The sequence below is a fragment of the Sturnus vulgaris genome, chromosome Z (assembly GCF_052056855.1).
Source record: "Sturnus vulgaris isolate bStuVul1 chromosome Z, bStuVul1.hap1, whole genome shotgun sequence".
Classification (NCBI taxonomy): Eukaryota; Metazoa; Chordata; class Aves; order Passeriformes; family Sturnidae; genus Sturnus; species Sturnus vulgaris.
Window position 1 is genome coordinate 79,690,444 of NC_142283.1, and position 26,660 is coordinate 79,717,103.

Sequence of the window (26,660 nt, forward strand, 5' to 3'; positions counted from 1 at the left end):
TCCCATATAACATACCAGTGGATGTTAACAAAATCCTAGAAGGATTTGGGTTGGAGGGGATCCTAAAGATCACCTGGTTCCAAGCCCCTTCCATCCGCAGGGACATCTTCCACTGTCCAAGGTTGCTTTAAGCCCTGTCCAACCTGGCCTTGGACACTGCCAGGGATCCAGGGGCAGCCACAGCTGCTCTGGGAAACCTGTGCCAGGGCCTGCCCACCCTCACAGTCAAGAATTTATTTCTAATATCTAATACCCTGTCAATGTGAAGCCATTCCCCCTTTTCCTGTCCCTCCATCCCTTGTGAGAAGTCCTTCTCTAGCTCTCTTGTAGACACCCTTTATGAATAATTTCCACCTTAATTACTCTGCTGTGATTACTTCTCAAGCCAACTCAGAGCCTTTTCTTCAAGACTTTTATTATTTAAATACTAAAATATTAATATATGGTCAGGGAAAGGAATAGATCTCACTGCAGCAATCTTGAGCATTGCTGTCACTGTGTATTACAGTGCTGTACTGCCTGGAACTGCAGGTGCTGCCCTCCCTGACACCATCACTGGGGAGGAATAGCTTGTGCACCCAAGAGCAGAGGTGCACTCTGATCACAGCTAACCTGGAACGAACAGGTCACTGTGCCACCACACAAAGATCCCAGGGAAGCTGCTCTGTGGGAGCAGAACCCCTCCAAGGGGCGGGTGTGACTGTTTGGAGTCTGCAGCAGAATCACACTTTGAGTACACACAGCCCAGGTCTTCTGCTGTTAATGAAACACCAATTCTCCTCCCCTCTGCTGCTCCCTGCAGCGCTGCTGTTTAACTCCAGATAGAGATGTTTAACTCCATGAGGACAAAATGGTGCAGCACTTCAGGTGATTTCACATCTTTTACTTTCAAGTGTTATTTGTGCTATACAAGCAGAATACAGCACCTAATAATTCCTGCCTCCTCGTTCCTGCACTGGCTGTCTGATGACTTAACCTGCATTATCTCACTGTATTCCGAGCCCATGAACAGTGCTTATCTCCACACCTGCAGGCTGGGAAGAGGGGGCTTTCCCCCTCTTTTTCAGTGCTGAAACTCTCTCTTCCTGATAGAGATCCCACTTCAGCCACGTTTCTCACTGAAGCTTTCATCAGCTCCTGAGCATTCATACTGCTGGCTGCATGTGTCATTGATGCAAACACTGTTTAATTGGTAACGAGATATCTAGGGACTGGAGTGACAGCACAGTGGGGCATAATGTGCACTTACTGCAAGAGTTAATTGTGTCATTATTGATAATCACCATGCCATTGCCACAGTTTTTATTGGGGTTTCCCTGTTAGTGATTGTGTTAATATTTAAGTGATGTAAAGTACACTGATTTATATTACCAACAGTAAAATCCTCTTGCAGCCCTGAACAGAATTTATGTCATTAGAATCTGAGTCTGGCTCTAAGCTAGAAGCAGGGCATGACAGTGTGCTAAAAGTCAGTGCTTTTCCCTTCTCCAAGTTGTAACAAATGAAATATAATTATCAAATATAACTGGCATGCCAAGATGGTTTTTTCAGCACGCAACAATCCTAGTTTCCTACCCAAGTGCTTTCAATTTAACCTGAAAAGTTACTGACCTCATTTTTCTTTTGCAGCTCTACAGATACATCTCGACACATCTTAGCAGTCTAATCAGGTAGCACAGCTTTTAGAAGCGCTGGCAGCATATTGCTATCCTGTGGCAGGTCATAATATCCTGCGGCTGATCAGCGGCATCATGCAGCGCTCTGCTTTCTTCTTTTTTCCCATGCCATAATCAAAAGATCAGCAGAATTGTAAATCTCTCCGTTCCCAAGTCGTTCAGGGCTTTCCTCCCTTCCTCCACCTTCAGGTTTCTCACCACCTGCCCTTCAAAGCTGCTGCAATGACTGAGGAGGGGGTGCAGCCCCGAGACCCTCTCTTGGCAAACTGAAGAGCACCCAGGACAGAGCCCTCAGGCACTTCCCAAAGTGCTCAGTGTAGAAAGAGGCAGCCCAGGAATCCCTTTTCCCTTGGTTTCCTCACATCTGGGCATCCCCCTCTCCATCTTCTCCAGCCTGTGACCAATAACAATACCTCTGAAAACAATATATACCTGTTTATTGACTTAACGAAGCTAGGCAAGGGTTAGGCAATGCACTGAGAGTCTGGCAATGTCAGACTGGCAAAATAATAATGAGGAACAATCCAAGGGTATGGGCTTGTGAAGAAGCTTGTTCATGAGGATGGAAAAGGGAGATGAGGGGGGACTTTCTCACTCAACTCCCTGACAGGAGGTTGGAGCCAGCTGGAGTCAGGGTCTGCTCCCAGGGAACAAGGGACAGGAGGAGAGGAAACAGCCTCAAGGTGCACCAAGGAAGATTTAGATTTAGACTGGATATTGGGAAAAATTTATTCCCAGAAAGGGTTGTCCAGCCTTTGCACAGCTGCCTAGGGCAGTAGAGAAGTCCCCATCCCTGGAGAGATTTAAAAGCCATGTGGATGTGGCATTTGGGGACAGAGGTCAGTGGTGGCCTGGGCAGTGCTGGGGGAAGGGTTGGACCTGATGATCTTGGAGTTCTTTTTCAACCTAAACAACTCCGTGATTCTGTGGTGAGGAGGGTTCAAGGAAGACCTGTGAGTGGATTGTGTAGCAAAGAGAATAAAGCACAGCCTGTAAATTTTGAAGGAGGGAGCAAGATGAGAAGTGGGTTCACCATGACTGAATAAATTGGTTTAGTTCTTGGTATTAGAAGTCACCTGAGGGGAGATAAAAGCTGCCATCCCTTTGGAATAAGGGGAAAGAATCCAGGTCTTCCCCAATGCAGCTACTGCTCCAATTCTGGACTGGCCCTAAAGAAGTGATTTTCTTTTGAACATCTCCACAGCCAGATTCATCCCTGTTGCTATAGCCAGCATCTGAAAGCAGGGCTGAGGAACACTTTCTTACATGGACAGGATCAAGGTGACCAATCTGTCTGTACTGTGTTAATCTTGTTCACATTAACACCAAAAAATCCTGTCATCTAACTTTGTTACCATGAGAAACCAGGGAGTTGCACTGACAGGTATTTTACTTGTCTTAATTGTACTGGCTCCTTGCATTAATTCTTCCAGGATTAAGGGACTGATGAAATTGTTTCTTGGCCGTGTTTGGCAACAATACTTTTTTATTTTAAAATAATACACCCACTTTCCACTTCCTTCCCCGTGATCCCTCAAAACAGCACTACACACGAGAACACGAAGCTTTAAAAAAGCAATTATTGCAGAGCCTTATCATCAACATTTGAAGAACAAAACACGATAACACACGTTTGCTGTCCCCAGATCCCCAGGCTCCAGCAAGTTCGTTTAGTGCGCACTGCTCTTCAGGGAGTCGTTTTTCACTGTTAATCACACTTTGTACACAGGAGATGCAATCTGGGAGATGGGAGTGGCAGCTCCTGGGGATGTGCTGGGATTCACAGCCTACCTTCCCGTTTGGCAGCAGCCTCCGAATGGTCACACGGTCCAAGTGCCACCCCGAGTTCAGCCCTCCACCCTTGTGTCCTATGCGAATCTTTTCAATGATGTCACCAACATCCTCCAGCTACAGAAAAACAAACAAACAAAGAAACAAGCACCAACAAGCAACACCAAAACCAAACAAACAGAAAACGAAAAAAAAATTTTAAAAGCGAAATATTATGGCACGAGCAGCTGGTGACTTTTGAGACACCACTTCTTTACCTTATTTCATATTCCATTTCAGGCTCTTTGAAGTCCTAGGGGAGAAAATGTTAGTGCTGGTGTCAATTGTAGAATCATAAAATAAAATCTTAGAATGGTATTGGCTCAAAGGGACCATAAAGATCATCCAGTTCCACCTTCCTGCCATGGGCAGGGACACCTTCCACTAGACCAGGGGGCTCCAAGACTTGCCTTGAACCTTTCCAGGGATCGAAGGGTTTTCCTGTGCCAAAGCTTCTCTGAAAAACCTGTGCCAGGGCCTCATCAGCCTCACAGGGAAGAATTCCTTCCCAATATCTCTTCTAACCCTGGCCTCTGGCAGTTTAATACTATTGCCTCTTGTTCTGTCACTATCTGCCTTTATAAAAGGTCCCTCACCCTCTTTTATATAAGCCCACTTCAGGCCCTGGCAGGGGCTCTGAGCTCTCCCTGGAGCCTTCTCTTGTGCAGGTGAGCAGCCCCAGCTGTGCCAGGCTGGCTCCAGAGCAGAGGGGCTCCAGCCCTGCAGCATCTCCGTGGCCTCCTCTGGAGTTATGCCCTAATTTACATTTTGGCTAAAAGTTTTCCCTGAACTTCCACTCCGAAATTGAGAGAACCTTTCTCTGCACAAATTATCCACCACATGAGACAGGTCTGGTTGCACAACATAATCCTGCATCTCAGGCCTGTCTGCATGAGTGGCAATGAAGGCAAATGTTCGGAAATTTTCCCTGTACTTGGCACTGTGGAGGCAGAACCTTGAGTGCTGTGTCCAGTTCTGGATCCCTCAATTCTAGAAGGACATGGAAGGGCTGGAGCGTGTCCAGGGCAGGGAACGGAGCTGGGGAAGGGGCTGGAGCCCCAGGAGAGGCTGAGGGAGCTGGAAAGGGGCTCAGCCTGGAGAAAAGGAGGCTCAGGGGGGACCTTGTGGCTCTGCACAACTCCCTGACAGGAGGGGACAGCCGGGGGGATTTGGGATCTTATCCCAGGGAACAGGGACAGGAGGAGGACACAGTCCTCCATGATCTCAGAGGTCTTTCCCGACCAAATTGATTCTTTTACTCTAGGAAACTGCAATGCAGCTGCATCCTAAATTGCGCTTTTAAAATCACTTGCTTTTTCAAACACTTGTGTGCACTCTCTTAACACTGGAAGAATAACTTTGAGGTCAAAGTACTATACAAACAGCCCAGCATTTTATATTATCTCTCCTCTTCTGCCACAAAATCCCAATGCCATTCTGAGATAGCCAACAGGATGACTGTATTATGAAGCTGATACTGGGGTTTTATGCCTCACCTTATTAATTAATTTGTTACTAGTGCATTACTTTTAATTCACTTCCCTTTCAAAGACTTGAACTGGAAAAAACTGAAATTTTCTCCAAAGCATTAGCTTTTGGTTATTCCAGTGCAAACTTTTGTATAGCTGGCCTTCAAACACCCAAGGCTGGCTTCAAACCTTTGCATGTAGAACACTGAACTGTCCTTGGAGTCTTATTTTCTCGGAAAATGTGAGAAAATGGAGCATATCAATTTGCATCACTGGAGACTACTCCCTTCTCTGCTCAGCCATACAGAAGCAAAGACAGCAGTAGTTTCAGAAGGCTCCATAAGTCAGCAAGACTGCAGTACCCAAGGAATCCCCACTCTGAATAAACTGGGTTTGGCTCCATCAGCCCTGCTCTGAGTTTAGACAGCACAAGATTCACTGCAAAATAATTAAACGATCCAAACTCATTTCTAAAACTCACACACATGCACACAAGTGTACATTAGGGAAAAATTATTTTTCCACTTTTGTCCTGTCCAAATACTCATCTTTCAATGAGACTTTTAATCAATACACAGCAATAAAATGATGCTTGAGCAGTCAAGATCCATGTTAAAGAAGAAGTGGGTTTTACTCTGTTGTAGGCATCTCCAGCAAATCATCACTTGGAAGCACAGCCAAGAGCAGTCTCTAATCTTCTGTGCCTCTTTTGCAAAACACAAAATGATAGAGGCAGGTAAAATCACAAAGCAAACAGACAATTCCCAGTATGTGTTTTCTGAAACCCCCAAATAGTTTTTAAGGTCTGTTGAACTCCAAATTATGGCTCTACACATGCAGGTGAAAGAAAAATATATTCTGCTTTGTTCCCATCTCCTGCAGAAAGAGGAACTGGTGAAGTGAGAATGAAGATTGGGGACAGGTTAATATGATGTTATAAATCGGTAGAACACACTGCATTTTCTCTCACTTAATCTAAGAAGAGTACTGATGTTTCAGATTCCACCAAAATTGAAATAAATCTTATGCAATAAAGACTTAACCAGAACACTCGGTTCAAGATTTATACCTGTGGATTAATGCAACCTCTACTATGAAAAATTGTGTGGAAACTCCACCGAAATAAGTCTTATTCTTTGTTTTAAAGGAATCACACTGGGGATTTATTTTATGATTCATGACATATAACAACAATGTGGGCTGCAAGTATTTCAACTTGTAAAAAGAATTGGTTTAAAATTTCCCTTCAATTACAAAAGCAAATCAGAGTCAAAACAGAGAGAAGCTGTAAGGTCCTCTATGAAGTCAGCATTGGTGCTGCAGCCAGGAAGGGAGGGCATGAAGCAGCATCAACAGGATAAGCTAGAGCAGGTCTGCCTGTATTTTTTGCCTCTTACAAATTCTCAGCAATAAGAATATACTGCGAATAGGAATTGCTTAATTCTGTGGATGTAAATGAGCTCACTCTTTGATGTGCACTGGTTTACTATTTGCATACAGTTGTGCAAACACTTCAGGAAATACTTGTTAAGATCTTTCAAAAAGTTAGTCTGGGTATTCAAAAATCACATTGTCTACAGGAGAGAAATGTTTTCTCTGCCTGTGGATGCAGAATAAAAAGCATTTTCTAAGTATTGCAAACTGCAGGAGAATCACAGAACACCCTGAGCTGGAAGGGACCCACAAGGATCAGAGTCCAGCTCCTGTCCCTGCCCAGACACCCCAACCATCCCACCCTGTGCATCCTTGGGAGCAGTGTCCAAACTCTCCTGGAGCTCTGGCAGCCTCGGGGCCGTGCCCATTCCCTGGAGAATTCCCTGGGCAGTGCCTGAACCCTCTGGGGAAAGAACCTTTCCCTGATATCCCACCTAGACCTGCCCTTCATGCAGTTTCCTCAAGTCCTGTCTGCTCATGAGAGTGCAGAGATCAGTGTCTGCCTCTCCCCTCCTCCTCATGAGGAAGATGGAATCGTGATGAAATCTCCCCTCAGTCTCCTCCAGCTGAACAGACCAGGTGCCCTCAGCTGATCCTCACACAGCTTCTCCTCATCTCCCTCCTCGTGGCCTCTTTGGGACACTCTCTAACGTCTTCATATCTCTTTTTATATTGTGGCACCCAAAAGTGCCCTCAGCACTCGAGGTGGGGCTGCCCCAGCCCAGAGCAGGGCAGCAGTGACTGAGGTGGGTGAGACCAGTGAGGAGCAGAGCAGTGGTGGCACATCCTGGTCAAGATTTCCACTCTCATTGTCATTTTGGAAACGAACTGTGTCCCCTCCCGAGCCTGGAAACACATCCTTGATCCAATGGAGGTGAGGAGGAGGGAGGAGCAGGGGCTGACCTGACCTTCCTCTTTTGGTAAAAGGCCAGCTTTACCAAATTTTTTGTCATATTTTGTGACCTCCCACATCTTTCCAAGACTCGTCTCGTCTCAGGCATTGAAGCACTTTCTGTTGACTGAATAAGCCTGGTGGTTTCACAGTACAAGCACAGAGAGGACTGAGGGTGTCTATTCCTGACATGCTCCCCACGCTTCCATCTTACCTCCACAATGAATTGATTCACCGAATTCCTTTCAAAATACATCCTTTGCTCTCTCTTGTTGAGGCACAGGGATTTTTGCTGAGTGCAAATCCCATCACTTCCATAAAGAACAATGAAGACATCTGCATCCGTGCCAGCTCCAAAAATATCACTGGTGTACACTGTGATCTCGTAAGGAACAACTGGTTTAGAAAATGACAGAAAACACAAACAAGCCAAAAGGAGTTAGGAGCCAGCATAACAATGCTCCTAAGAAAAGAATTAATGAAAAAAAAAAGTTATAAATCTCAACAATGAAAGAAGCAATCATACACTTGTGGTCAGTTAAATTATCAAGTTGGTCAGTCCTATGAGAATCCAAAGGAATTTCTTTTCATACCGAAATTCCTTTCCTTTGTAAGGCAAATTGACCTTGATATGTGTTCATGCAATGAGTTTTTAGGTTAATCATATGACATTCAAACCTGCCATCCAAAGTTACTGAAACAAGATTTATTTCAATTTCTCAAGAGTCAAAGCAAAACATGAATTCACAAATTTTTGAGCATTTAAGAAGATGGATGAAGTTAAGACAACTGGAGGCAGTGAAAAATATTCAAGGTAGTCTTATTGATCAAAAAGTCCTAATATTTCCATTACTAAACATATGAGAAAAATCCATCACAAGGAAGTTAATAATTCCTCTGTTCCATTTTTCACTTGGTACCACCTCCCCTGAAACACTGAGTCAAACAGGTTAAATTACAACTTATACCCATGGTGAATGCTGAACAGTAATGTCCAATACCATAAATACTCCCCTATTCTTTTCCTGTGGTTTCTCCAGAATGCCCCATGACCCCAAAATCTGATGCCTCTTTTTGTTCTATTCTATCTTCACAGCTTCTCAGTCCTGAGTCCTGCTGGATTATGACTCAGACTTGCCCAGGAATAAGGCTGACCCAGGAATATGGGAACAGGGGCTCTGTTCCTGGCTCTGCTATGGATTTTCTGAATATATCCTCAGTTTTCAAGGTGAGGTGGTGTTTAGCTCACAGAGCAAGAAACATAGGTTCAGATGCCTGCTCATCAGAGAAGTGTATACATCTCCAGATGTAATCAAGAAAGTCAGTGCAGTCTGAAGAAACACTTAATCAAGGGATGAAGGCATTTTCCTTGGGATTAGCTGAATCACTCCCCAAATCCATCCTCTGAATGACCAATTAGCCATGATGGCAATTTAGACACTCCACTGCCATGAGCACATGGGTTGTCAGGTGTGCCATCTGGCAAACTGCATCCTGTCCCAAACTCCTTTGAATTCTTTCTGAAATCAAAACACCAGGTAAGACCTGGGCATCACTGAACAGCTGCAGGGACACCTCCTGCCTCAAGGGAGACACTTTCCCTCAGTCCCACTACCCATAAGCAGAGCCTTCAACACCAGGATTCAGCCACTGTCACCATCTGCTCCTGGCCATCCCTCTCCCATACATCCCTAAAAAATTCCATCCTTTCCAATCCTCCGCTACAATCTTCTCAGTTGCTTGTCATTCTCCTCCTCCTACTCTGCCACATCTTCAGTAGTTTTTGGTCTTTACATTACAGCAGCTTGCACTGTGTTTCAGACTCATCATCTCTGTTAGGGCAGGGAAAATGCTCCCAGCACCACCTCTATTACTGTTGGAGTAACTCTGATTATCCGTATAAGAGACTAATCATTCATTAAAAGCTCAGGCTCTCTAAATACAGCTCTCAGGAGGCCACAGATGAAGTTTTCTTCTACAGGGAGTCAGCCTGGAGATACTCAATACTCTCCCTGCCCAGCCCAGTGAAATCCTCTCTGCTGTGCTGCAAATAAACTGGAATAATTTATCCAGAATGTAAGAAGAGGGGGGGAAAAAATCCGGGATACCAAAAATGAAAAGAAATCACATACTATGTGTTATGAATTAAAAATTATCCTCTCTGCTGAAGGCCGTAGCACTTGCTCTTGTTGCTTGAATATTAACATCAGCTTAGAACTGAATCAGCAAAGCAGCGCCCTAACAAGGTCACCAACAGCACAACTTTCTGCTGTCAGATGCCCATTTCATTTACATGGCACTTTTAAAGCTCCATCCCCACAGGGATGATTTTAATTGGACTGTGGATGACATGTTTTCACCGTGAAACAATTCTGGCACGAGTCATCACAAAACAAATCAAGCCGGTTTAGTTACCTCTGGCAAACTGAAACCCACAGGTTAATTGTTAGGAAACCAGAATGTAGTAAACAGCACAGTGGGGATGGTTCAAATGGTGAAAAAGCCTAAGCTGACAGTGGGCCTGGTGCAAACTGTTTGCCAGAGAGGCCTGACTGCTTCCAAAGGCTGGATGTGGACTGCTGACAAAAATCAGGATAACACAATCTGTGTGCTCAAAGGCACGGCATGCCAGAAGCTCCTACATCATTAAAATATTCAGAGCTATTAATAAATTACATAGTCAACTTCTCCATCAAATTTATGTTGGACAGGATAACATGGAAAAACAGAAGAGAAGCATATATTGAGTCTCTGGGTTATATTCACTCCTATAAAAGGTATCACTGTTTCTATTAAACAATCTATTTTTTCAGACACAAAGACATGGAATAACATATCCAGCTCTGGGATCCCCAACTTAAAGAGGACCTGGAGCTGCTGGAGCCAGCCCAGAGGAGGCCACGGAGATGCTGCAGGGCTGGAGCCCCTCTGCTCTGGAGCCAGCCTGGCACAGCTGGGGCTGCTCACCTGCACAAGAGAAGGCTCCAGGGAGAGCTCAGAGCCCCTGCCAGGGCCTGAAGGGGCTCCAGGAGAGTTGCAGAGGGACTGGGGACAAGGCAGGCAGGGACAGCACACAGGCAATGGCTTCCAGTGCCAGAGGGCAGGGCTGGATGGGATCTTGGGAAGGAATTGCTGGCTGGGAGGGTGGGCAGGCCCTGGCACAGGGTGCCCAGAGCAGCTGTGGATGCCCCTGGATCCCTGGAAGTGTCCAAGGCCAGGTTGGACATTGGGGTTTGGAGCAGTCTGGGATAGTGGAAGGTGTCCCTGCCCATCACAGGAGGTGGAACTGGATGGACTTTAAAGCCCCTTTCAATTCTGTGAATCTACTTTTTCTCCCATTGGACTGACAAAAGTGCAGAAGCGAGCAATGAGAATCCTTTATTCTGCTCCAGAGAGTTTGGATAAAGGAAGTTAGACACCAGAAATTGAAATGCCTTGGTTAAAGAATGGGTGAAGCACAAAGACATGGCAGTGGCAGATCCTCAGAGAAGAAATTATTTCAGCTTACAGACTGCAGGGTACAGGGATCTGGACGTGGGAGGGACCTTCAACCACTGTCTTCATAATAAAAAAGAAGGCAAAACAGCTGATGGCTTTCCATGTAGTTATTCCCACAACTACTTGTGAGGAAGGAAACCAAGGCAAATAAAGGGAGTTGGGGCAGCTCTAAATTTTGATATCTAAATAAAAAACTTCAGGCACTAAGGCTTTTGATGCCTTCAATGCACACACTGGGGATAAGATGAGAGGGAAGACAGCCTCAGTGTGAAATTTTTTAGCTCTTCTTACAAATGACCAAGGAAGAACCTGTCAGGAAATCATCTCCCAGGTGTCAGACCTCATCCCTCATCACTGTGGCATCCAACCCAAAGTGAGGGAAAGGTGGTTCTGACAGTACCTAAATGGTGAGCAAAATTTATCCATCACTTGAAAAGAAGCAGATCAGAGAGGGACAAGTGAAATACAGTCCTAGGGCTGTACTCTGCACACTGCCAAAGATGCTTAGGAGAGGGGAGCATGAGAAGGGAGAGGGCTGCAAAGTAAGCAAAATATTTCATTTATTTCAGGAAAATCATGTTATCTGATCCTCTGCAATCAAGAAAATAAGTTTCCAGAACTAAAGAGTTTGAGCTGCCATAACAGACTAGAACTTGCACTCAGAAGGAGCTGAATTGAGATAATGTTTACCCAAAACATTAATTTGGAGGGGAGAGAAGAGGAAGAAAAATTGGAGAACATTAAAAGAGGCAGACTGGTACAACACTTCTAGAAAAGCATCACATTAAAGAAACTCTGGGAGAGGGTCTTTCAGCAAGAGATGAGTGTGCAATGCCAAAGGCACTGGCAGAACTAAGACTTGGAAGCAAGACCAGAGTGTCTGCTTTGGCAACAGAAATGGCAATATTAGAATGGAGCAAGATCAAAGGGAAACTGGAGACAAGGAATACAGCTTGGAATGAGCAGAGGACTTGGAGGGGATGGGGAAATGGGAAGAAATAGACAATCATTCACATCCACGTGACTTCTAATGATTCTCTGATTTGGCAAATGCAGTAAATGTTAATCTAGAGCACCCAGTGGAACCTTCTTGTAGTAATATGAATAGCTGGCATGTGACCTACTTATAAATTTTCCAAAGCCAGCTCAAGGGAGAGGCAAAACCTATAAAACTGCATGAGATAGTGAGACTTTATCTTCTGTAATGATGGGTGTATGCTGGGGAAATGGCATTCTGCTCACATGGGATGTACTCTACTGTCTGCAGTTCTGCAGGGAAGATAATTCTCTCAATGGCTCCATCATCCTCCGATTTATCCAGCCAGCGGCCACAAGGGAACTTGAGGCACTGTCCCAAGGATGGGGCATCAATCTCCACCCATTCCAGGAACCAGCCAGTTGAATTACCTGTGGTGCAGAGATAACAGTGAATAACCCATGAAGCCTCTGCAGACAACAGCAAATGAATCACTGCACTCCAGAGCTCCAAGAAATAAATCTTTCTGTCTTTTGCCAAAAGGAATGTAGAATATACGGCGTAAAGATCATTGGATGCAATTGCCCAGGATTGAGGTAAAAAGCTTCACATTTCTATAAGTGTCAGGCTAAAGATGTGCACTTGGAAATGCTAATTACTGCATCGCTGTTATCAATTGGCCTCTGTAATAATACAGAGCAGTTATCAACAAACCTGTCTTTTAACGACCCATAGGGGAAGAGATCCGTGCATAGCCCCACTGCCTCCCTTGTAGCAGACACACAGAATTCTGTCTAAAAAGCAGCCAAGACTTGATGATCAAAATACTACCAAAAACTTGATAAAGAAGTGAGACAAGCCTGTGTGTCCCATGCAATAAAAACAAACATGGGGCTTGGTGATATCTGTGAAATCTCTCTAAAGATGTGGCCATAGAACTATAAAGACTCTTGCAGAGGGAGTGGATGCAAAGCTACCTGCAAGCTGACACCACTGAGCTCCTAATGTCACATGGGAATGGAATCAGCAGCAAAGATAGTAGCAGCAACAGCCAAAGTGACAGCAAGGATCTGTCACCAAAAGGTAAATTACGTTTGGGGTCTTGGAGGCAGGTTATTTTATACAGCAATGCTCCCAGTGCACTAGAAACACTGCATTACAAAGCAGATTATCTTACCTTTATTGTCATGGCCTATCTTGATTTTTTTCAGGTCTCCAATGTCCACAGACTCCACTGTAAACTCATCTACCTTCCCACGCTCAAATTTGTTCTTGTTAATCTTTGAGGCCTTTAGGCTGACTATCCCTGTTGTGGCGATGCAAAAGGACATTGTTCAGCATGTGAAACAAATCCTCTGGGAATGTCAACAGTGGAACGAGGGAAGTGGCTAAAATGCAAAAATTGGCTTTTCATCTCAAAGATCTGAGCTTTGTCCCTCCCTCTGAGCCCAAGTCTGTATCAACACCCAAAATATACAGAATTCCTCCCTTGAATGATCCTCTGGCAGCGCAACAGGGACGATGCTGTCGTGCTGTGCTGGCAGCTAAAGAAATCAGTGCTACCCATCAGTTCCCTGTCACTCTCACAGGCACCCTAGCCACTGCACACACGGCTCAGCTGCTTCCAAGAGGATTTGCTCATCAGCTGATTAAATACTTCTGGGCCACTCAAAGAGGCAGAGGAGGGTTGGGTTTCAGCAGCATGCTGATTCATTGCTGAGGAAAGCAAATCATCCAGTGCATTCACTACTCAATAATGTAGTCCCAGTCAACTGTGCTGTTTCTATAATTGAAATTAAAACCTTTAGACCAGCAGCTGGTGCAAATCAGCATCGCAAAGTTTGGCAGTGATTTACAGCAGCTGGTGCTGTGCTCCAAGTTACCACGATGTGTGCACCGACTGCGAGAACATGAAGTTGCACTAAAAGGAGTGAGAAATGGGTGTTAAGGAAATGAAAAGAAACCATGACCTGTCTTTTCAGGTATCAGACAGGGAGTTGATACCTTTTCCAACATTTGAAGCCATACCTGTATCATCTTTACTTCCATATAGTATGATGAAAACGTTGGCATCTGTCCCAGCATTCTTCTTGTCCCCTGTTTTCACTTTCACAGTGTATGTCGTTGATTTAGCTGCCAGATAAAATATCTTAATGTAAGAGTGTGAGGTCTGACCAGGAGTTAACTCTACTTTTCCTTGCATAAATGTGTGCTTGGTTTGAGTTTTGTTTGATCATAGCCATGCTGTGATCTTTAATTCCTGTCCTATGCTCTGGTAGCCCTTGAGGAGAGCTGAGATATCTGGTCCCAGAATCTTCTACTGCTCCAGTCACTCAGAACATTGCTTGCATATCTACAGACAAGAAACGTGCTCAAGCCTTCCCATTTGCTTCCTGGGAAGCTCTCTAACCCTCCTCAAAGCTGCCTCTGACTGTAATATTTAATTTTAAAAATCCACATACCCCCCTTTATTTCATTAGCATCAAATAATACGCATGCATGTAACACATAGCAGAAAGTGTGTACACTGACATACACAGTCCATATTCACAAACACACCTTTCAGAACAGCATCAGTAGGGATGTTTCTACTGCACATCATCTAGAAAGTGCAGTTAGCTCATAAAAAATCTAATGGAAAAGTCTAATACGGTCTTCAGTCAGCTGCTACTCAAGATTTCCAAAATTGAATATTTCCTCCCTAGCTGGACATATATTTCCAAGATGTTGGTTAACCAGCACATCCTTCGGAACCAAAGGGATAAACATTTTGACTACACAGCTTGCAGATATTATTCATGCATTCAAAAACATCTGAGGGGGAAATAAGGGAGAGTTTAAAACCTTTCACTGGTTATGAAACCAGTGAAAGTGTTGGGCATTCAGCACCTTGCAGGATCAGACCCAGGAGTGCGTCACTTCTCTGTGGTTACCCTGAAAATTTATTTACAAGTGAGGCAAAGTTACTTCCAAAGACAACTGGTACAAGCAGCAAGATGGAAAGTGAGATAAATTTAGGTCCCTTCTCTTTCTCTGGGTGTATTTTCTCTCTGCTCAGTTTCATGTTGGAACATTTAACCATTTCAGTCCATGATGTGAAATAAATGAGCTTTATTCCTTAGATATCAGCAACCAATATGCATTTCAGTTCAAAAATTATGACTGAACATATTACCCATCTTCCTAGATCAGTCACCTTGGGTCCAATCTTGCAAGATTATTAAATCAACTAAAAATGAGGAGGGCCCACTCCTCAGAGTCTGGCACACACTTGACACTTCATTCATACCTGAAAATTTCATTCTGGGGCAAAATTACTCACAGCCCAGTGAGTAACTGCTACTGCTAACTGCTAATGCCCTCAACAGCACTTAACAACCTGGTTCCCTTCCAACCCCACACTGGAAGATATACAGGGCCAACATATATATTCCACCTTTCTGCTCCAGGCCCAAAGTTGCAGGAGACTGGCCATCGTTTTCTGAATCTTTCTTTACAAATGCTTCATCCACTGGGACCAGCTCCCTGGCAACCTGACCGTCGTCTTCCTCGACTGCCAACCACCGCTGGCACGGGAAGTAATACCTACAAAATGACAGCAGTGCTCACACAGGGCTTCACAGGCTTTAATAACATAAACAAGCACAGATCAGAGGCTACTTGAAGAACAAAAAAAAAATGAAACAAGAAGATTACTCAAAGCTGAGCAGTACATCTGTTTCCATCCTCGAGATCTGGTGTTGCGGGAGCTAAATCCATAAATAGGTTAGGGAGCACATACTACTGAGTGCTGTTTCTGGGCTGCCAGCCTCACATGGTTGATTCATTTTAATTTCACTCCCAGAAAGAGTTCAGTAACTTGAAGGAACCTCCTGTCTCCCGGGCATTTTATGTTTATGAAGACTGGACCCATCTTGTCCTTTAGAGTGGTCCCACCCATCAGAGCATTGTGCAGCTATTAAGCGTGTGATTTCCAGCAAGTTCCAGCTCAAAAGCAAGCCCATATTTTAAGTTTTGAACAGCCCCTTCTTTGCTCACCCAGCTGTCTGTGGAAATCATGAGAGTTTGCTTAGATGAGAACTTGCTTTTGGCCCAGACCTTTGCATTAAGTTCAAAAGGCAAACAAAATGTGAGCTCAGAGACTTTCAAAGGAAAAAATGAAGGGGAATGGAATAGAAGGGAAATGCTCTGCTCCAGGATAGTGGGATGACCCCATCCCAGGAGAAACAAAAAAGCTGAGGTTCCCATCCAAACACTGCTGGTTCCCAAACTACAGAGGTGCTGGGAGAGCAAAAACCCTGCACAGGTACCCCAGAATGGCCCCACATTTTGTGTCATGGCACAGTAGCCACAAGGCTCCCAAAGGATGCCCATTCCCTGCGAGCTGGTGAGGACCTCCAACGATGCCCTGCATCATCTCCTCTGCATCCCCACAGCTCTGCAGGCCCCTGAGGACGTGGCCCCTCTCCTGACCACACAAAATGGGCACAGCAGGCTCCTCACGTGGTGCTCTCTTTGAGGTCAACAATCTCTACCCTCTCCAGGAACCAGCTGGGGCTAGCACCAGAGTTATCGTGGCGGATCCGCAGCTTCTTCAGCTCGCCCAGGTCAATGGCTTTGATGGTGAACACGTCTACCTGCACAGGAGGCAACAGGCAAATGGCTGTGTTTCCAAGAAAGAAGGAAAGAAAGGCAGTAAATGGCCAAGGGTAATCTTTTTCACCATTAAAAAAATAGCTATTTGTAAGTTCTCTCTGTACTCTTTGTGTGGGTGTACAAAAATAACTACAGAGCTCTGGGGTCTCCCATTAACACTCGTGTTTGGCTCCTACAAAGCAGTAATAGCCTTGGAGCTGCTCAGCCCTTCACTCCCCTCTTTACCTCATCCCATTTTCGGCTTCCTGTAAGTTTAACTCCTCTCTGCTAAATATCATTCCTTTCAGGCTTAGTATTTTCCCACAGATTGAATGTGGAACCAGGCAGGAACCATACTGACCCCATGGAAATTCTCCTGCACACCTCTGTCTAGAATCTTAGAATATCCAGAACTGGAAGGGATCCACGAGGATCACTGAGCCCATCTCCTGTCTCTGCACGGGATATCCCCGAAATACAACCCATATGCTTTATTTCAAACATTTCAGAATTTCCTCCTTTTGTCATTTACCACAACCAAGAGGATAATTTATTAACCGTATTAGTGTGACAGGATGGTCCTTGTTATCATAACAGTTTAAACATTTTAATGTGATTAATATGTTGGTAGACTTTGGGTTTGTACTCCCAAGAGTAAGGAGCATTACATTTGCAGCTTGGAGCTCTTCCCACTGAATGAAGAACCATGTGCAGGTTGCAGTTTCACCAGTGCCAAGCTCATAAATCACAGCTAACAGCTTATTTAACAACCTTAGGGCTCTTTTTTTTTGTGGTTGCAAGTTTTCCACAGCTGCTTTTTGTTTCTATCATTTTTTGTTCTTCTGAATTATTCCTTGAAAAACTCCTGGCTATAACAGTAGCTTGTTACTTGTTCATAAACTTTTTATAGCAAATACTCAACATACAAGAGATGATCTTTAATTGGATTGGATTATAACGTAATTACAGCACTACTGTGTAGTATTGCTTTTATTCCCTGGCTGGTTGGGCAGAATATTTAGAAAAGTATTTGCATCTAAATATCTACATGCTTGAACTGCCTCAAAAATACCCTCCAATATTAATTTGAAGTTTGTAAGTTTTAAGCATTCCTGAAAGGAAGCATTATTACCAGAATGCTTGCAGGAAGCAGACGCAGAAAGCAGCTCCAACATGGAATTGGTGTTCAGCTTATTACTCAAATGACTCTCCCCTGGAAAATGTTTTGAGGCACTTTGCTTTACATACTACATTTCAGAAATGAAGCACGTTTGAAAGAAGTGAGGAGAAGCTGTATTGAATGGCCAGCACGTCGACTGAGAGAGCCCTGCCAGCCTCCTCCTCGCTTGAGTGAGTGGAGTTCATGCATTACCTGTCCTTTCTCAAACTTGTTGAGGTTATTTGACCTTTTCAGCTGGCGCTCACCCGTGTCTCCTCTTTCCACGCCATAGATGCTCAAGAAGACATTAGCATCTGTCCCAGCCCCCCACACAGTCCCAGTGAGAACGTGGACTTCATACGTATTTTCTGCAAGTGAAATTACAAAGGCAGGTGTGAAGGACCCCAGAAATGGCCATATTTCATCAATCCTGTGGCTCACCGTGGAAACCCTGAAATGCCAGCACAGAAAGAGTTGGCCTGGAGTTTGTTGGCATCTATCCTAAAACACGAGCAGCTCTGTCTTCCTCCAGCCCCTCTCCTTGACCATAACAAGTTACATCTTGCTAAGCTCTCAGGCACAGTGGTAACCTCTGGGACTCTTGATCCAAGTGCCCCAGACGACCTTTGATGAATCCTATAGATGTCCTTTAGGATATTGCAGTTTCAGGTTTTCTTCTCCATGCTCTGTTTAGTTTTCATGCTTAGTTTACCCACCATCCTCTTCCTCCCCAGCCTGATAACACACACACACACACACACACACATACATTCCCTCTGGTATTTACCCTCCAGGTCAGATTCTCCATCAGGCACCAGCTCCACCACGAGTTCCTTATCCCCTTCATCCTTGGCCAGCCAGCGATGTGCCACAAACGTATAGACATCCATCCCTTCTTCCTCCTTGGTCTCCTCCTCATTCTCCTCATCAGACTTCTTTTTCTTCTTTTTTTCAGGCTCCTTCTTTTTTGCGGCCAGGCGCTTCAGCGTGACGCTTTCCAGGAACCAGCCATCCCCAATGCCTGTCCCGTCGTGGCCTATCCGAATTTTGTAGATCTTGCCAACATCTGCAGCCTCTCTCTGCCACCAGGGGAAAGTCAGCACCCAGGGGGATAGAAGACAATCTTAATTTCGTAAAGCTCATTCTTAGAAATGAGAAGCATGGCCTCTATCACACAAAATATCTAAGCAAGGATAAGAGCGATTTCTTAATGTGAGTTTATGTTTATTTTTTCCTTCCTGCTTTACTCTTTCATGCTTTTCATTACCAAATCTCATCTGAACGGATTAAGCTGAAGACATTCAGAGCAGTTATGGTGAGGAGAGGAGCTAAATCCATATATATTGGGCTCCTTACTTCCACATTGCTCTCCTTACCTGTGTTGTCTCTGTGTTGCCACTAGGGATGAATATATGATAATATCACACCAGGTTTTTACAGATTCTCAGTGTATGAGGCATTTTGAAAATTAATAATAAGATGCCTTTCATAGTCAGCACAGGATATGAACCCAGCAAGAAGCAATAATGGTGCAGTGAAAAGGCAGTTAACTCCTATAACCCGATCTCTGACACAGGCTGTGGGTTTGGAGTGCCCTTCTCCTTCCTTCTCATCTGGAAAATTAGAGAAGTGTTTTCTCACTTTGCTGGTGAGCAGAGAGGATGCAGTCATCAGTGGTTACAGTGCTCCAGTGGCAGAAGGCTGATCAGTAAGAAGATTTACATCCCTCCAGTCAGCACAGCAGACACAAAACCTTCTTGGTTTAGATTATCTGTCCGGATTACTACCTAATGAAGCTGGATAGAAGATTTTACTCCACGCAATCCTTCAACAACCATTGACTTGTTTCTGATGATTGCTTATGCTGTTATGCAGTGTTTATGTTATAAAACTTGCAAACATTTGCTTCAGGCTGAAATCTGGCACTTGGCGTGTAAGATTTTAGTCTAGAAGCGTTTTGTAGATTAAAACAAAATCAATTGCACACAAGATGCTTATCAAAAAAGTAAAATTGATCCTGCTGTCTTGACATAAGGAATGTATCTTTCCTTACATGGCTTTACCCTTAGATTTACTATAATCATCCTGCATGCCTTGTCCATGACTGATGGCATTTCCTATTATCATGTAGCTCAAGAATCTCATTTTTGCCCGTGTCTTTTTGTAAACATTCATATAGTGAAAGAGATAGAGGATCTGTTTATTAATGCTCTGGAGCTTCTGCCTTGTGTGCTTATAAAAAATATCACAGAAATGGGCATAATTTTCAAATCTGGCAATAAATATCAGAGAGAGGATATAAGCAAGGCTATGTAAACAGAACACTGTACATATGGCTTTATTATAAATCTGATATTGGCTAATAGCTCTTACTCATAAATTTTAGAAAGCTTATTTCCTTCAAAATCAGAGAAACCTAATCTTAAAATTATAGGGAGTTTAAAATAAGCAAACATTTATAAGGCACTAGTAATTTCAAATGCCCCAAAACTCATTAAAAATGGATAAATACCCGTAACACCATTCGGTAAAGCAAGAAAATGAGGCAGGAGGAGGTGAACTGATCTCAAAAATAAACAGTCCAACACTGGTAAAGTTGTAGAAAAAGGCACCTCCTTTTGGCCACCAACAGCTGGAAGGATACCCCAGTCTTGATGATTCAGGGGAGCTTCAGCAGTTACCTCCAAGCTTAACTGCTGAGATGGATCCAACCTCTGTGGGACTGCAAATTCATAAGAAGACTTAGGCACTGCTGTGCCAAATCTTGTGCTGTGAGCACATGTGACAGATGTGCCTTAAATCCTGCTTCCACCTGGACTCCCTGCTTCAGTGTCCAGATGTTGGTCTCCCCTTCAGTACAGAGGATGTGGCTCTGAGGTGTCTTGGCAGAGCATCCTGTCTTTGCTTGGATCCCACATCTGGGCATGTGCTAAGGCCATTCCTGTCCCCCTAAACCGTGGGCAGAACCCCCAAGCTGACAAGGCAGGAAAGAACATTGGTCCCAAAGGGAGAGGATGCCTGACCACGTTGTGATGCACACTCACTGTGCAGCCTCACCAGCCCAGGACATCTTGCTGGATTATCCAAGTGCTGGCTCACTCCCTTGAGTTATGTTGGAGGTTTCTCACCCCTCCAAACACTCCCTTTGCTGCTGGAGTGCTCAGAAAGAGATGTGGGCTCTGCAGTATGAGCCTGAATTCTGACCATCCTGACCCTGGAGAACTCAGCTGTGCACATGGAGTGCCAGGGCTGTGCAGTGCCTGCTGGAACAGTGTTACAGGCACTGTAAAATCCATGAGGCATTCACACATTACCAGGGATTACAGCTGCAAACCTCTGCAGGGCTAATATCTCTACCCATAGTTACTGGTGTGTGTGACCACAGGCAAATCTGGGGTTCCTTATATTCTCATACAAAAGTGTTTTCTTTTTCCCCTCAGCTACACAATGAAAATTGATAACAACATGTGGTCAGGCCCAAAGTTTAAAGCCTTTTGAGATCCTTTTGAAAGTAAATATAAAGAAATACTAGTATTCAATCATAAATTTCAATGACACCTTTGCTAGTAGCCCCTCAGAAGGTGTAAGTCCTTCCACAAAACACAAAACCCCATAAAGAAATAAAAAACCTTCCAAAACTATGGACAGAGGACAGTCCTGAGTATCCAGAGACAGATATTGCCAGACCTGCAATTTTCTTGAAAAGTCTTCTTTTTCTTTTTTGTTATGGTTGGGCCAGTTACTGTATTGATGTCTCAACTTTGGCTGATCATTCCTTTCCCCTCTTAGAAGTGGCAGTGACTGCCTTCATCATACCTTGAAGATATCTGTGGCTCCCCTTTCAAAGTTGTTGGATCTGTTTTCCAAGGTGATCAGTTCCGTTTTGCCAGCCTCACCATAAATCTGCATGAAGACTTTGGCGTTGGTGCCTGCGGCTCGCACGTCTCCAGTGACTACAGACACCTCATAGTTTATCACTAGTCCAAAAATAAAGCAATTAAATCAGCAGAGAAACCCAGATAACAGCATTCCCGGGGGCTCAGGCTCGAAATTAAATTACCTTGTCTTAACAAATGTCCATGTAGCCGACCATTTGCTCTTATCCAAACTAAATGTGAGATAACAGAACTCTTCACTGAGGACTAACCTAATAGTTTTCCTTTTACAAGTATTAGCCAGTATCAAAGGGGTGCAAAACAGAGCCTTAAAAGGGAATTTTGTTTCAGTACTAACTATAGAGTGGTTGAATGATCTTAGTACAGTACAAGGGAGGGAGTTAGAGAGAGCAGGGGAAAAACACAGCATTCTTTCTCAGGATCTGACAGCAAATTTTAACTGTAGCCTTAAAAGAAAAGGAGTTTACTGATAAAAGTCAAGTGGCCAGTAGGGGTTTGGCACTTCTTTATCAAACAGCTTCTCTTTTCCAGGAAACAGCGTAATAAAGACAGGATGGAAGATGTGCCATTGCATAAAGAGAAAAAAGGACTGGGGCAAATAAATGTAGAAAAAGAAGAACCCACTGATATTGCAGTGTAGAAGCACATCATCTTGTGCTGTGTTGTGCTGCCCAGGATGTAAATTCTTCATATGGTCTCAGGAAATGGAGATGAAAATCTCTGTAATGTTTTTCCAGATCTTTCAGAAAACACGAGGAGAATATTTTACTTTCCTCACCAATACATGCTCATAGGAAGGGTGACTTTTTGGCTTTAGTGTCTAAGACAGTCTTGACCTTGCCCTGAAGAGCAATACACATTTAGCTATAAAGCAGCACGTGCTCTCTTACATTTCTCAATAGGCAAAATCTCACTTGGGTAGACCTCCACCTCCACCCTGCCATCAGCCTCATCCTTGTCCAGCCATCGGTTGCAGGGGAACATGTACTGCCTTCCCTGGACTGGGACTGTGATCTGGACACTGGCCAGGAACCAGCCGGACCGCAGGCCCACGTTATCGTGCCCGATCAGTATTCGGTTGATCTTTGGAAAAAGCAGACAAAAAAAAAGCCCAGAGGGGCAGGGAAAAACCCAACACAACAGAGTTTGTGTCATGTAAAACAGTCCCCTCACCCCTGCACGGTGTTCTTCCCCCCTGTTCAGGTGAATAATTTATATATGTAGACTTAAAACACTCCTCACATGCCAGCATGCGCAATAGATTACTGGTGTAAAATCTATGTAAAATGTGTCTCTTAATATCCAGTGTAAATGTCAAAGGTTCTTTCATCACCTTCATCATGGAGTGTTATTTTGATCCTGGATTCAGACACTGGCACAAAGTACAGAGCCACCTGCAAATAATCCTTACCTTTCCAATATCCATCATATCTAGAGTAAACTCATCCACTCGACCACGTTCAAAATAATTGCCTAGATCATTATCAGAGACTAAGAGAGGCTCTTTGCTGGAGTCTGCTTTTTCACCGTAGAGTTTGATGAAAACTTTGGAATCTGAGCTGGCACCAGGGATATCTCCTGTCTTCACACTGATGTGATAACTGACATCTGGAGTAAAATGGATGTACAAAATAAGGACATGTGAGTGGCATTTCCAGTGCCCAGCCAGGCAATGGGCTTCAAACAACTTACAGGGGAGGAAGGCTCCAGATACAGACACAGAAAGGGCTTTGCCCTCCTTTCATGCATCCAGCATCTTAGGGCCACACTGGAGAAGGTGTCACACCTTAGACTTATTCACCAAAAAATAAGAAATCAAAAGGTACACTAGTAAGCATAAAATATTCTGTATGCCTCCCTCTCACTTTAAGATGATTACCCAAGCCATAAAAATGCACTTAGGCAAATGGGATTATTTCACCTTTTTCATACTTACAATTTAATTCAATGAATTTGGCCTTTTTTTTTCTTAATTTTTTTTTAACAAAACACCCTGCACTATGCGAGCACCATTTTCTAAAGAAAATTGTAGCACTGGAGCCTTGGTTCCCCAGAAAGGACAATATAATATTTTTGGTGATTTTCTTCAGAGAATGAAGTTATTCGATGGAATTTACTCGACCAAAACAGTGGCAATTCAAGATAATTCAGATAAAGATATACAAGAAAGCACTTCTCAAACAAATCACAAGTTTAAAAATCAATGTTTCTTTCTGCATATATAATGCTGCAATTATGTTCTTTTATGCAAATTAATCCCATTCATAAACTAGAATTTAGGAGTCAGAGGCATTTCTCTCAGCATGACCTGCTGCAGCTTCTTGCATAAGAATGGCAAAAAAGGCACAGTAGATTTACAGGGAACTGACAAGAATTATTAAGAAGCAAATAAACACATCCATGTACAACTCAAGCTCAGACCTTCTTTGTTCCAAGCTAAACTCACTTTTTAGCAATGGTGACTCCCCAGCAGGCACTAATTCTCGGACAATCTGACCATCGTCCTCATTTTTGTCAAGCCATCTGGTTTACAAACAGAAGTAAGTTATCTTTGAATAATTAGCACCTGTTAGACCTTTCAAAATCTACTCTGGCTTCACACATAGTCCATATCCCTACTACAGTCAAAAAGATATTTTTAGAGGGTTCTGTATCTCTGTTATCTTAGCAGGGACTTGACCAGACCATACGGCAGCCACATTTTAAATCTCCATTTTTCCAAGACGAGGGACTGTGAGAGCTCTGCTCGCCGTAGATAAGCATCTGCTGTGATGTCCATCTGTCTGAAAAGCACAAACTCCACAACCACAAGTTATTCCTGTGAACAGGCAGTCTTAGTGTCTTGAAAGCATTGACCTTCACTGAGCAGAAGGACTTGCAGCCTCTGCCACTAAAGAGAGGGGATGAATTATGTTACTCCTATTTTCAGTGCTGGGTATGTGAAGGCAGCTGGCATCAGCAAAAAGGAAGGATTTCCAATGTTTCTTAACACTAAAGATCCAACTAGACTAATTAAGAAGAGTAGCTGGGCACAAAGCAAACTGTAGCATGACCTCAAGGGAAAAAAATCTGAAAGGAAAATCATAGAATCATAGAATGATTTGGGTTGGAAGGGACTCTAAAACCACCCAGTTCCAACCCCCTGCCATGGTCAGGGACACCTTCCACTATCCCAGACTGCTCCAAGCCCTGTCCAACCTGGCCTTGGACACTGCCAGGGATCCAGGGGCAGCCACAGCTGCTCTGGGCACCCTGTGCCAGGGCCTCATCACCCTGATGGTAAAGAATTTCTTCTTAATATCTAATCTCTCTGTCCTCCTTCAGCTTAAGATCATTTCTGCCTTATCCTACCACTACATGCCCTTTCCAAAAGTTCCCTCTTCAGTCCCCCTCCAAAAGTCCCCTCCCAAAACAGAGGGGAGTTAATTGCTAACCTGGCAACCTTCACAGCTGCTCTTTCAGCCTCAAGGATGAAGGATTTATGGCCTCAACCCCATCATGTACCCTACAGCAACCATTGCCTGACAAGAGCCAGAGGTTTCTCACTTTCCTCTTCAAACCCAGACTGCTGCAGCACTCAGTATATTCCTGTAAGCATCTGTTTAGGGTCAGGTTTCCCACAGTGGTGCTGTGACAGCAGGAGCAGCTCCCAGAATGCCCATTGTTCCCAGGTACACATCTATCTGCAGCAGCCCCTTTTGCAGCTAAAAATACTGTTTCAAACCAGCAGGGGCGAGAAAAGGACAAATGAGCACTCTCTGGCGGGTCATGCAGAGATTTAAATGGCTTCAGAACCAGAAGGAGTAATAACAAATCCCCAGAAAGTGTTTATTTTTAAAGGTGGCCACGCTGGACCACAGCAGACCTGCTTCTGCACAAACACACGGAGCCCATGTGCCCTGTGAGCTTCCCACAGTGTCACTGTGACACAAACACTGTCCTCGGCTGACCCGTGTGCCAAAAAGAAGGGGAGCTCACTTCCCATCAAAGTTCCCATCTTTGACTTTGACAGTGAGTCAGCACATATGGAAACCAGAAAACCACCCTTAGAACCAGGATCTGGGGACATGAACAAAGAGAGCTGCTGAGAGCTGGATCAAACCTAAGGCACCTCGCTGGTAAAAAGCCAACACAGCTCAAAGTCATCACCTGTTGGACCAGATATTTTGGAAGACCCAGGATGGTATGTCTCCACTTCATCCATCTGAAGCAACATTACATTTTCAATCTTCCCTCTCTTCCCACCCAGAGGAAAACAATAAGCACAAAGAAACCATGCAAAAAAACAAAAAAACAAAAAAACAAAAAAACAAAAAACAAAAAACAAAAAACAAAACAAACAAAAAAAACCCAAAAAAAAAACCAAACCAAAAAAACAAACGGCACCAGGAAAGAAATCCAAACATAAGCTAGAGCCAGCCAGTTCTGGAAGCATGAGCAGCAGTGTTCTCATGCAAAAGGGGTGCACAGGAGTCCCACCACACAGACACACATCTCCAGCCCCAGCTTCCCTCTAAGCTTTGGGAGGTTTTGGGGTATGCACTCTACCCAAATTCTTCCCCTTCTCTCAGTCAAGCAGGTGGCGTTGTGCAGGTGGGCTTGGACAGGGCTGAAATCTCAGGTGGTGAGCATGAAGATGGAGAACACATGAACATGTGGTGGTCACACCAGCACCGTGTGATATCTGATGTGGTGCTGTACCTCAGCAGAGGCCGAGGGATGTAGTGGGATAAAGGAGCAGAAAAATCTGTGGGGAAGACCATGAAACTGATGACAAGAATTGAGCAAGTGTAGATTGCAATAAGAGCATGCTAAGACATCATGTTGTCTTAAGAAAGGAAGACTTTATTGATATTTTGGGGCTGGGGTGGGGTTATTTTACCTGTTAAAACTGGTCCTTAATACCTTTGTCTTAGGTAGGTCTTGATGCTCAGGATTCACATCCTTGGACAGGTATCCAATGGCTAGGGGATCATCCCAAAAGTCAAGATGCTTCTGTATACATGGATATTAACTGGGAAGACCCACAAAATTCAAGCCTGAATTTCACCAACCCAGGACCCCTGAGCTCGCCATGGCCTTCAGGAAGGCAGAAGCTCACAAGGTCGACACACTTCTCTTCTGCTTTTTGTGCTCTGCAAGCTGCTGTTTCTGCTGCCAGTGGACATGCTGCTGTTTTCTGCCACCTTCGCCAT

At 44.2% G+C, this 26,660-nt stretch overlaps 1 protein-coding gene across 1 annotated transcript in view; it reads right to left on the reverse strand.

The window, feature by feature from the left end:
* LOXHD1 (lipoxygenase homology PLAT domains 1) overlaps positions 1 to 23,021 on the reverse strand; it is a 77,801-nt gene extending 54,780 nt beyond the window's left edge. The window contains exons 1-11 of the mRNA XM_088156251.1: positions 22,877 to 23,021; positions 22,356 to 22,548; positions 21,386 to 21,546; positions 18,357 to 18,648; positions 17,783 to 17,937; positions 16,279 to 16,412; positions 15,212 to 15,360; positions 13,804 to 13,908; positions 12,953 to 13,081; positions 7,516 to 7,697; positions 3,468 to 3,584 (exon numbers count right to left, since the gene is read on the reverse strand). Coding sequence (XP_088012377.1) covers positions 3,468 to 3,584; positions 7,516 to 7,697; positions 12,953 to 13,081; positions 13,804 to 13,908; positions 15,212 to 15,360; positions 16,279 to 16,412; positions 17,783 to 17,937; positions 18,357 to 18,648; positions 21,386 to 21,546; positions 22,356 to 22,548; positions 22,877 to 22,894 — 1,635 coding nt within the window. The 5' untranslated portion in view covers positions 22,895 to 23,021. The remainder of the gene's footprint in view (positions 1 to 3,467; positions 3,585 to 7,515; positions 7,698 to 12,952; positions 13,082 to 13,803; positions 13,909 to 15,211; positions 15,361 to 16,278; positions 16,413 to 17,782; positions 17,938 to 18,356; positions 18,649 to 21,385; positions 21,547 to 22,355; positions 22,549 to 22,876) is intronic.
* Positions 23,022 to 26,660: the final 3,639 nt, after the last annotated feature.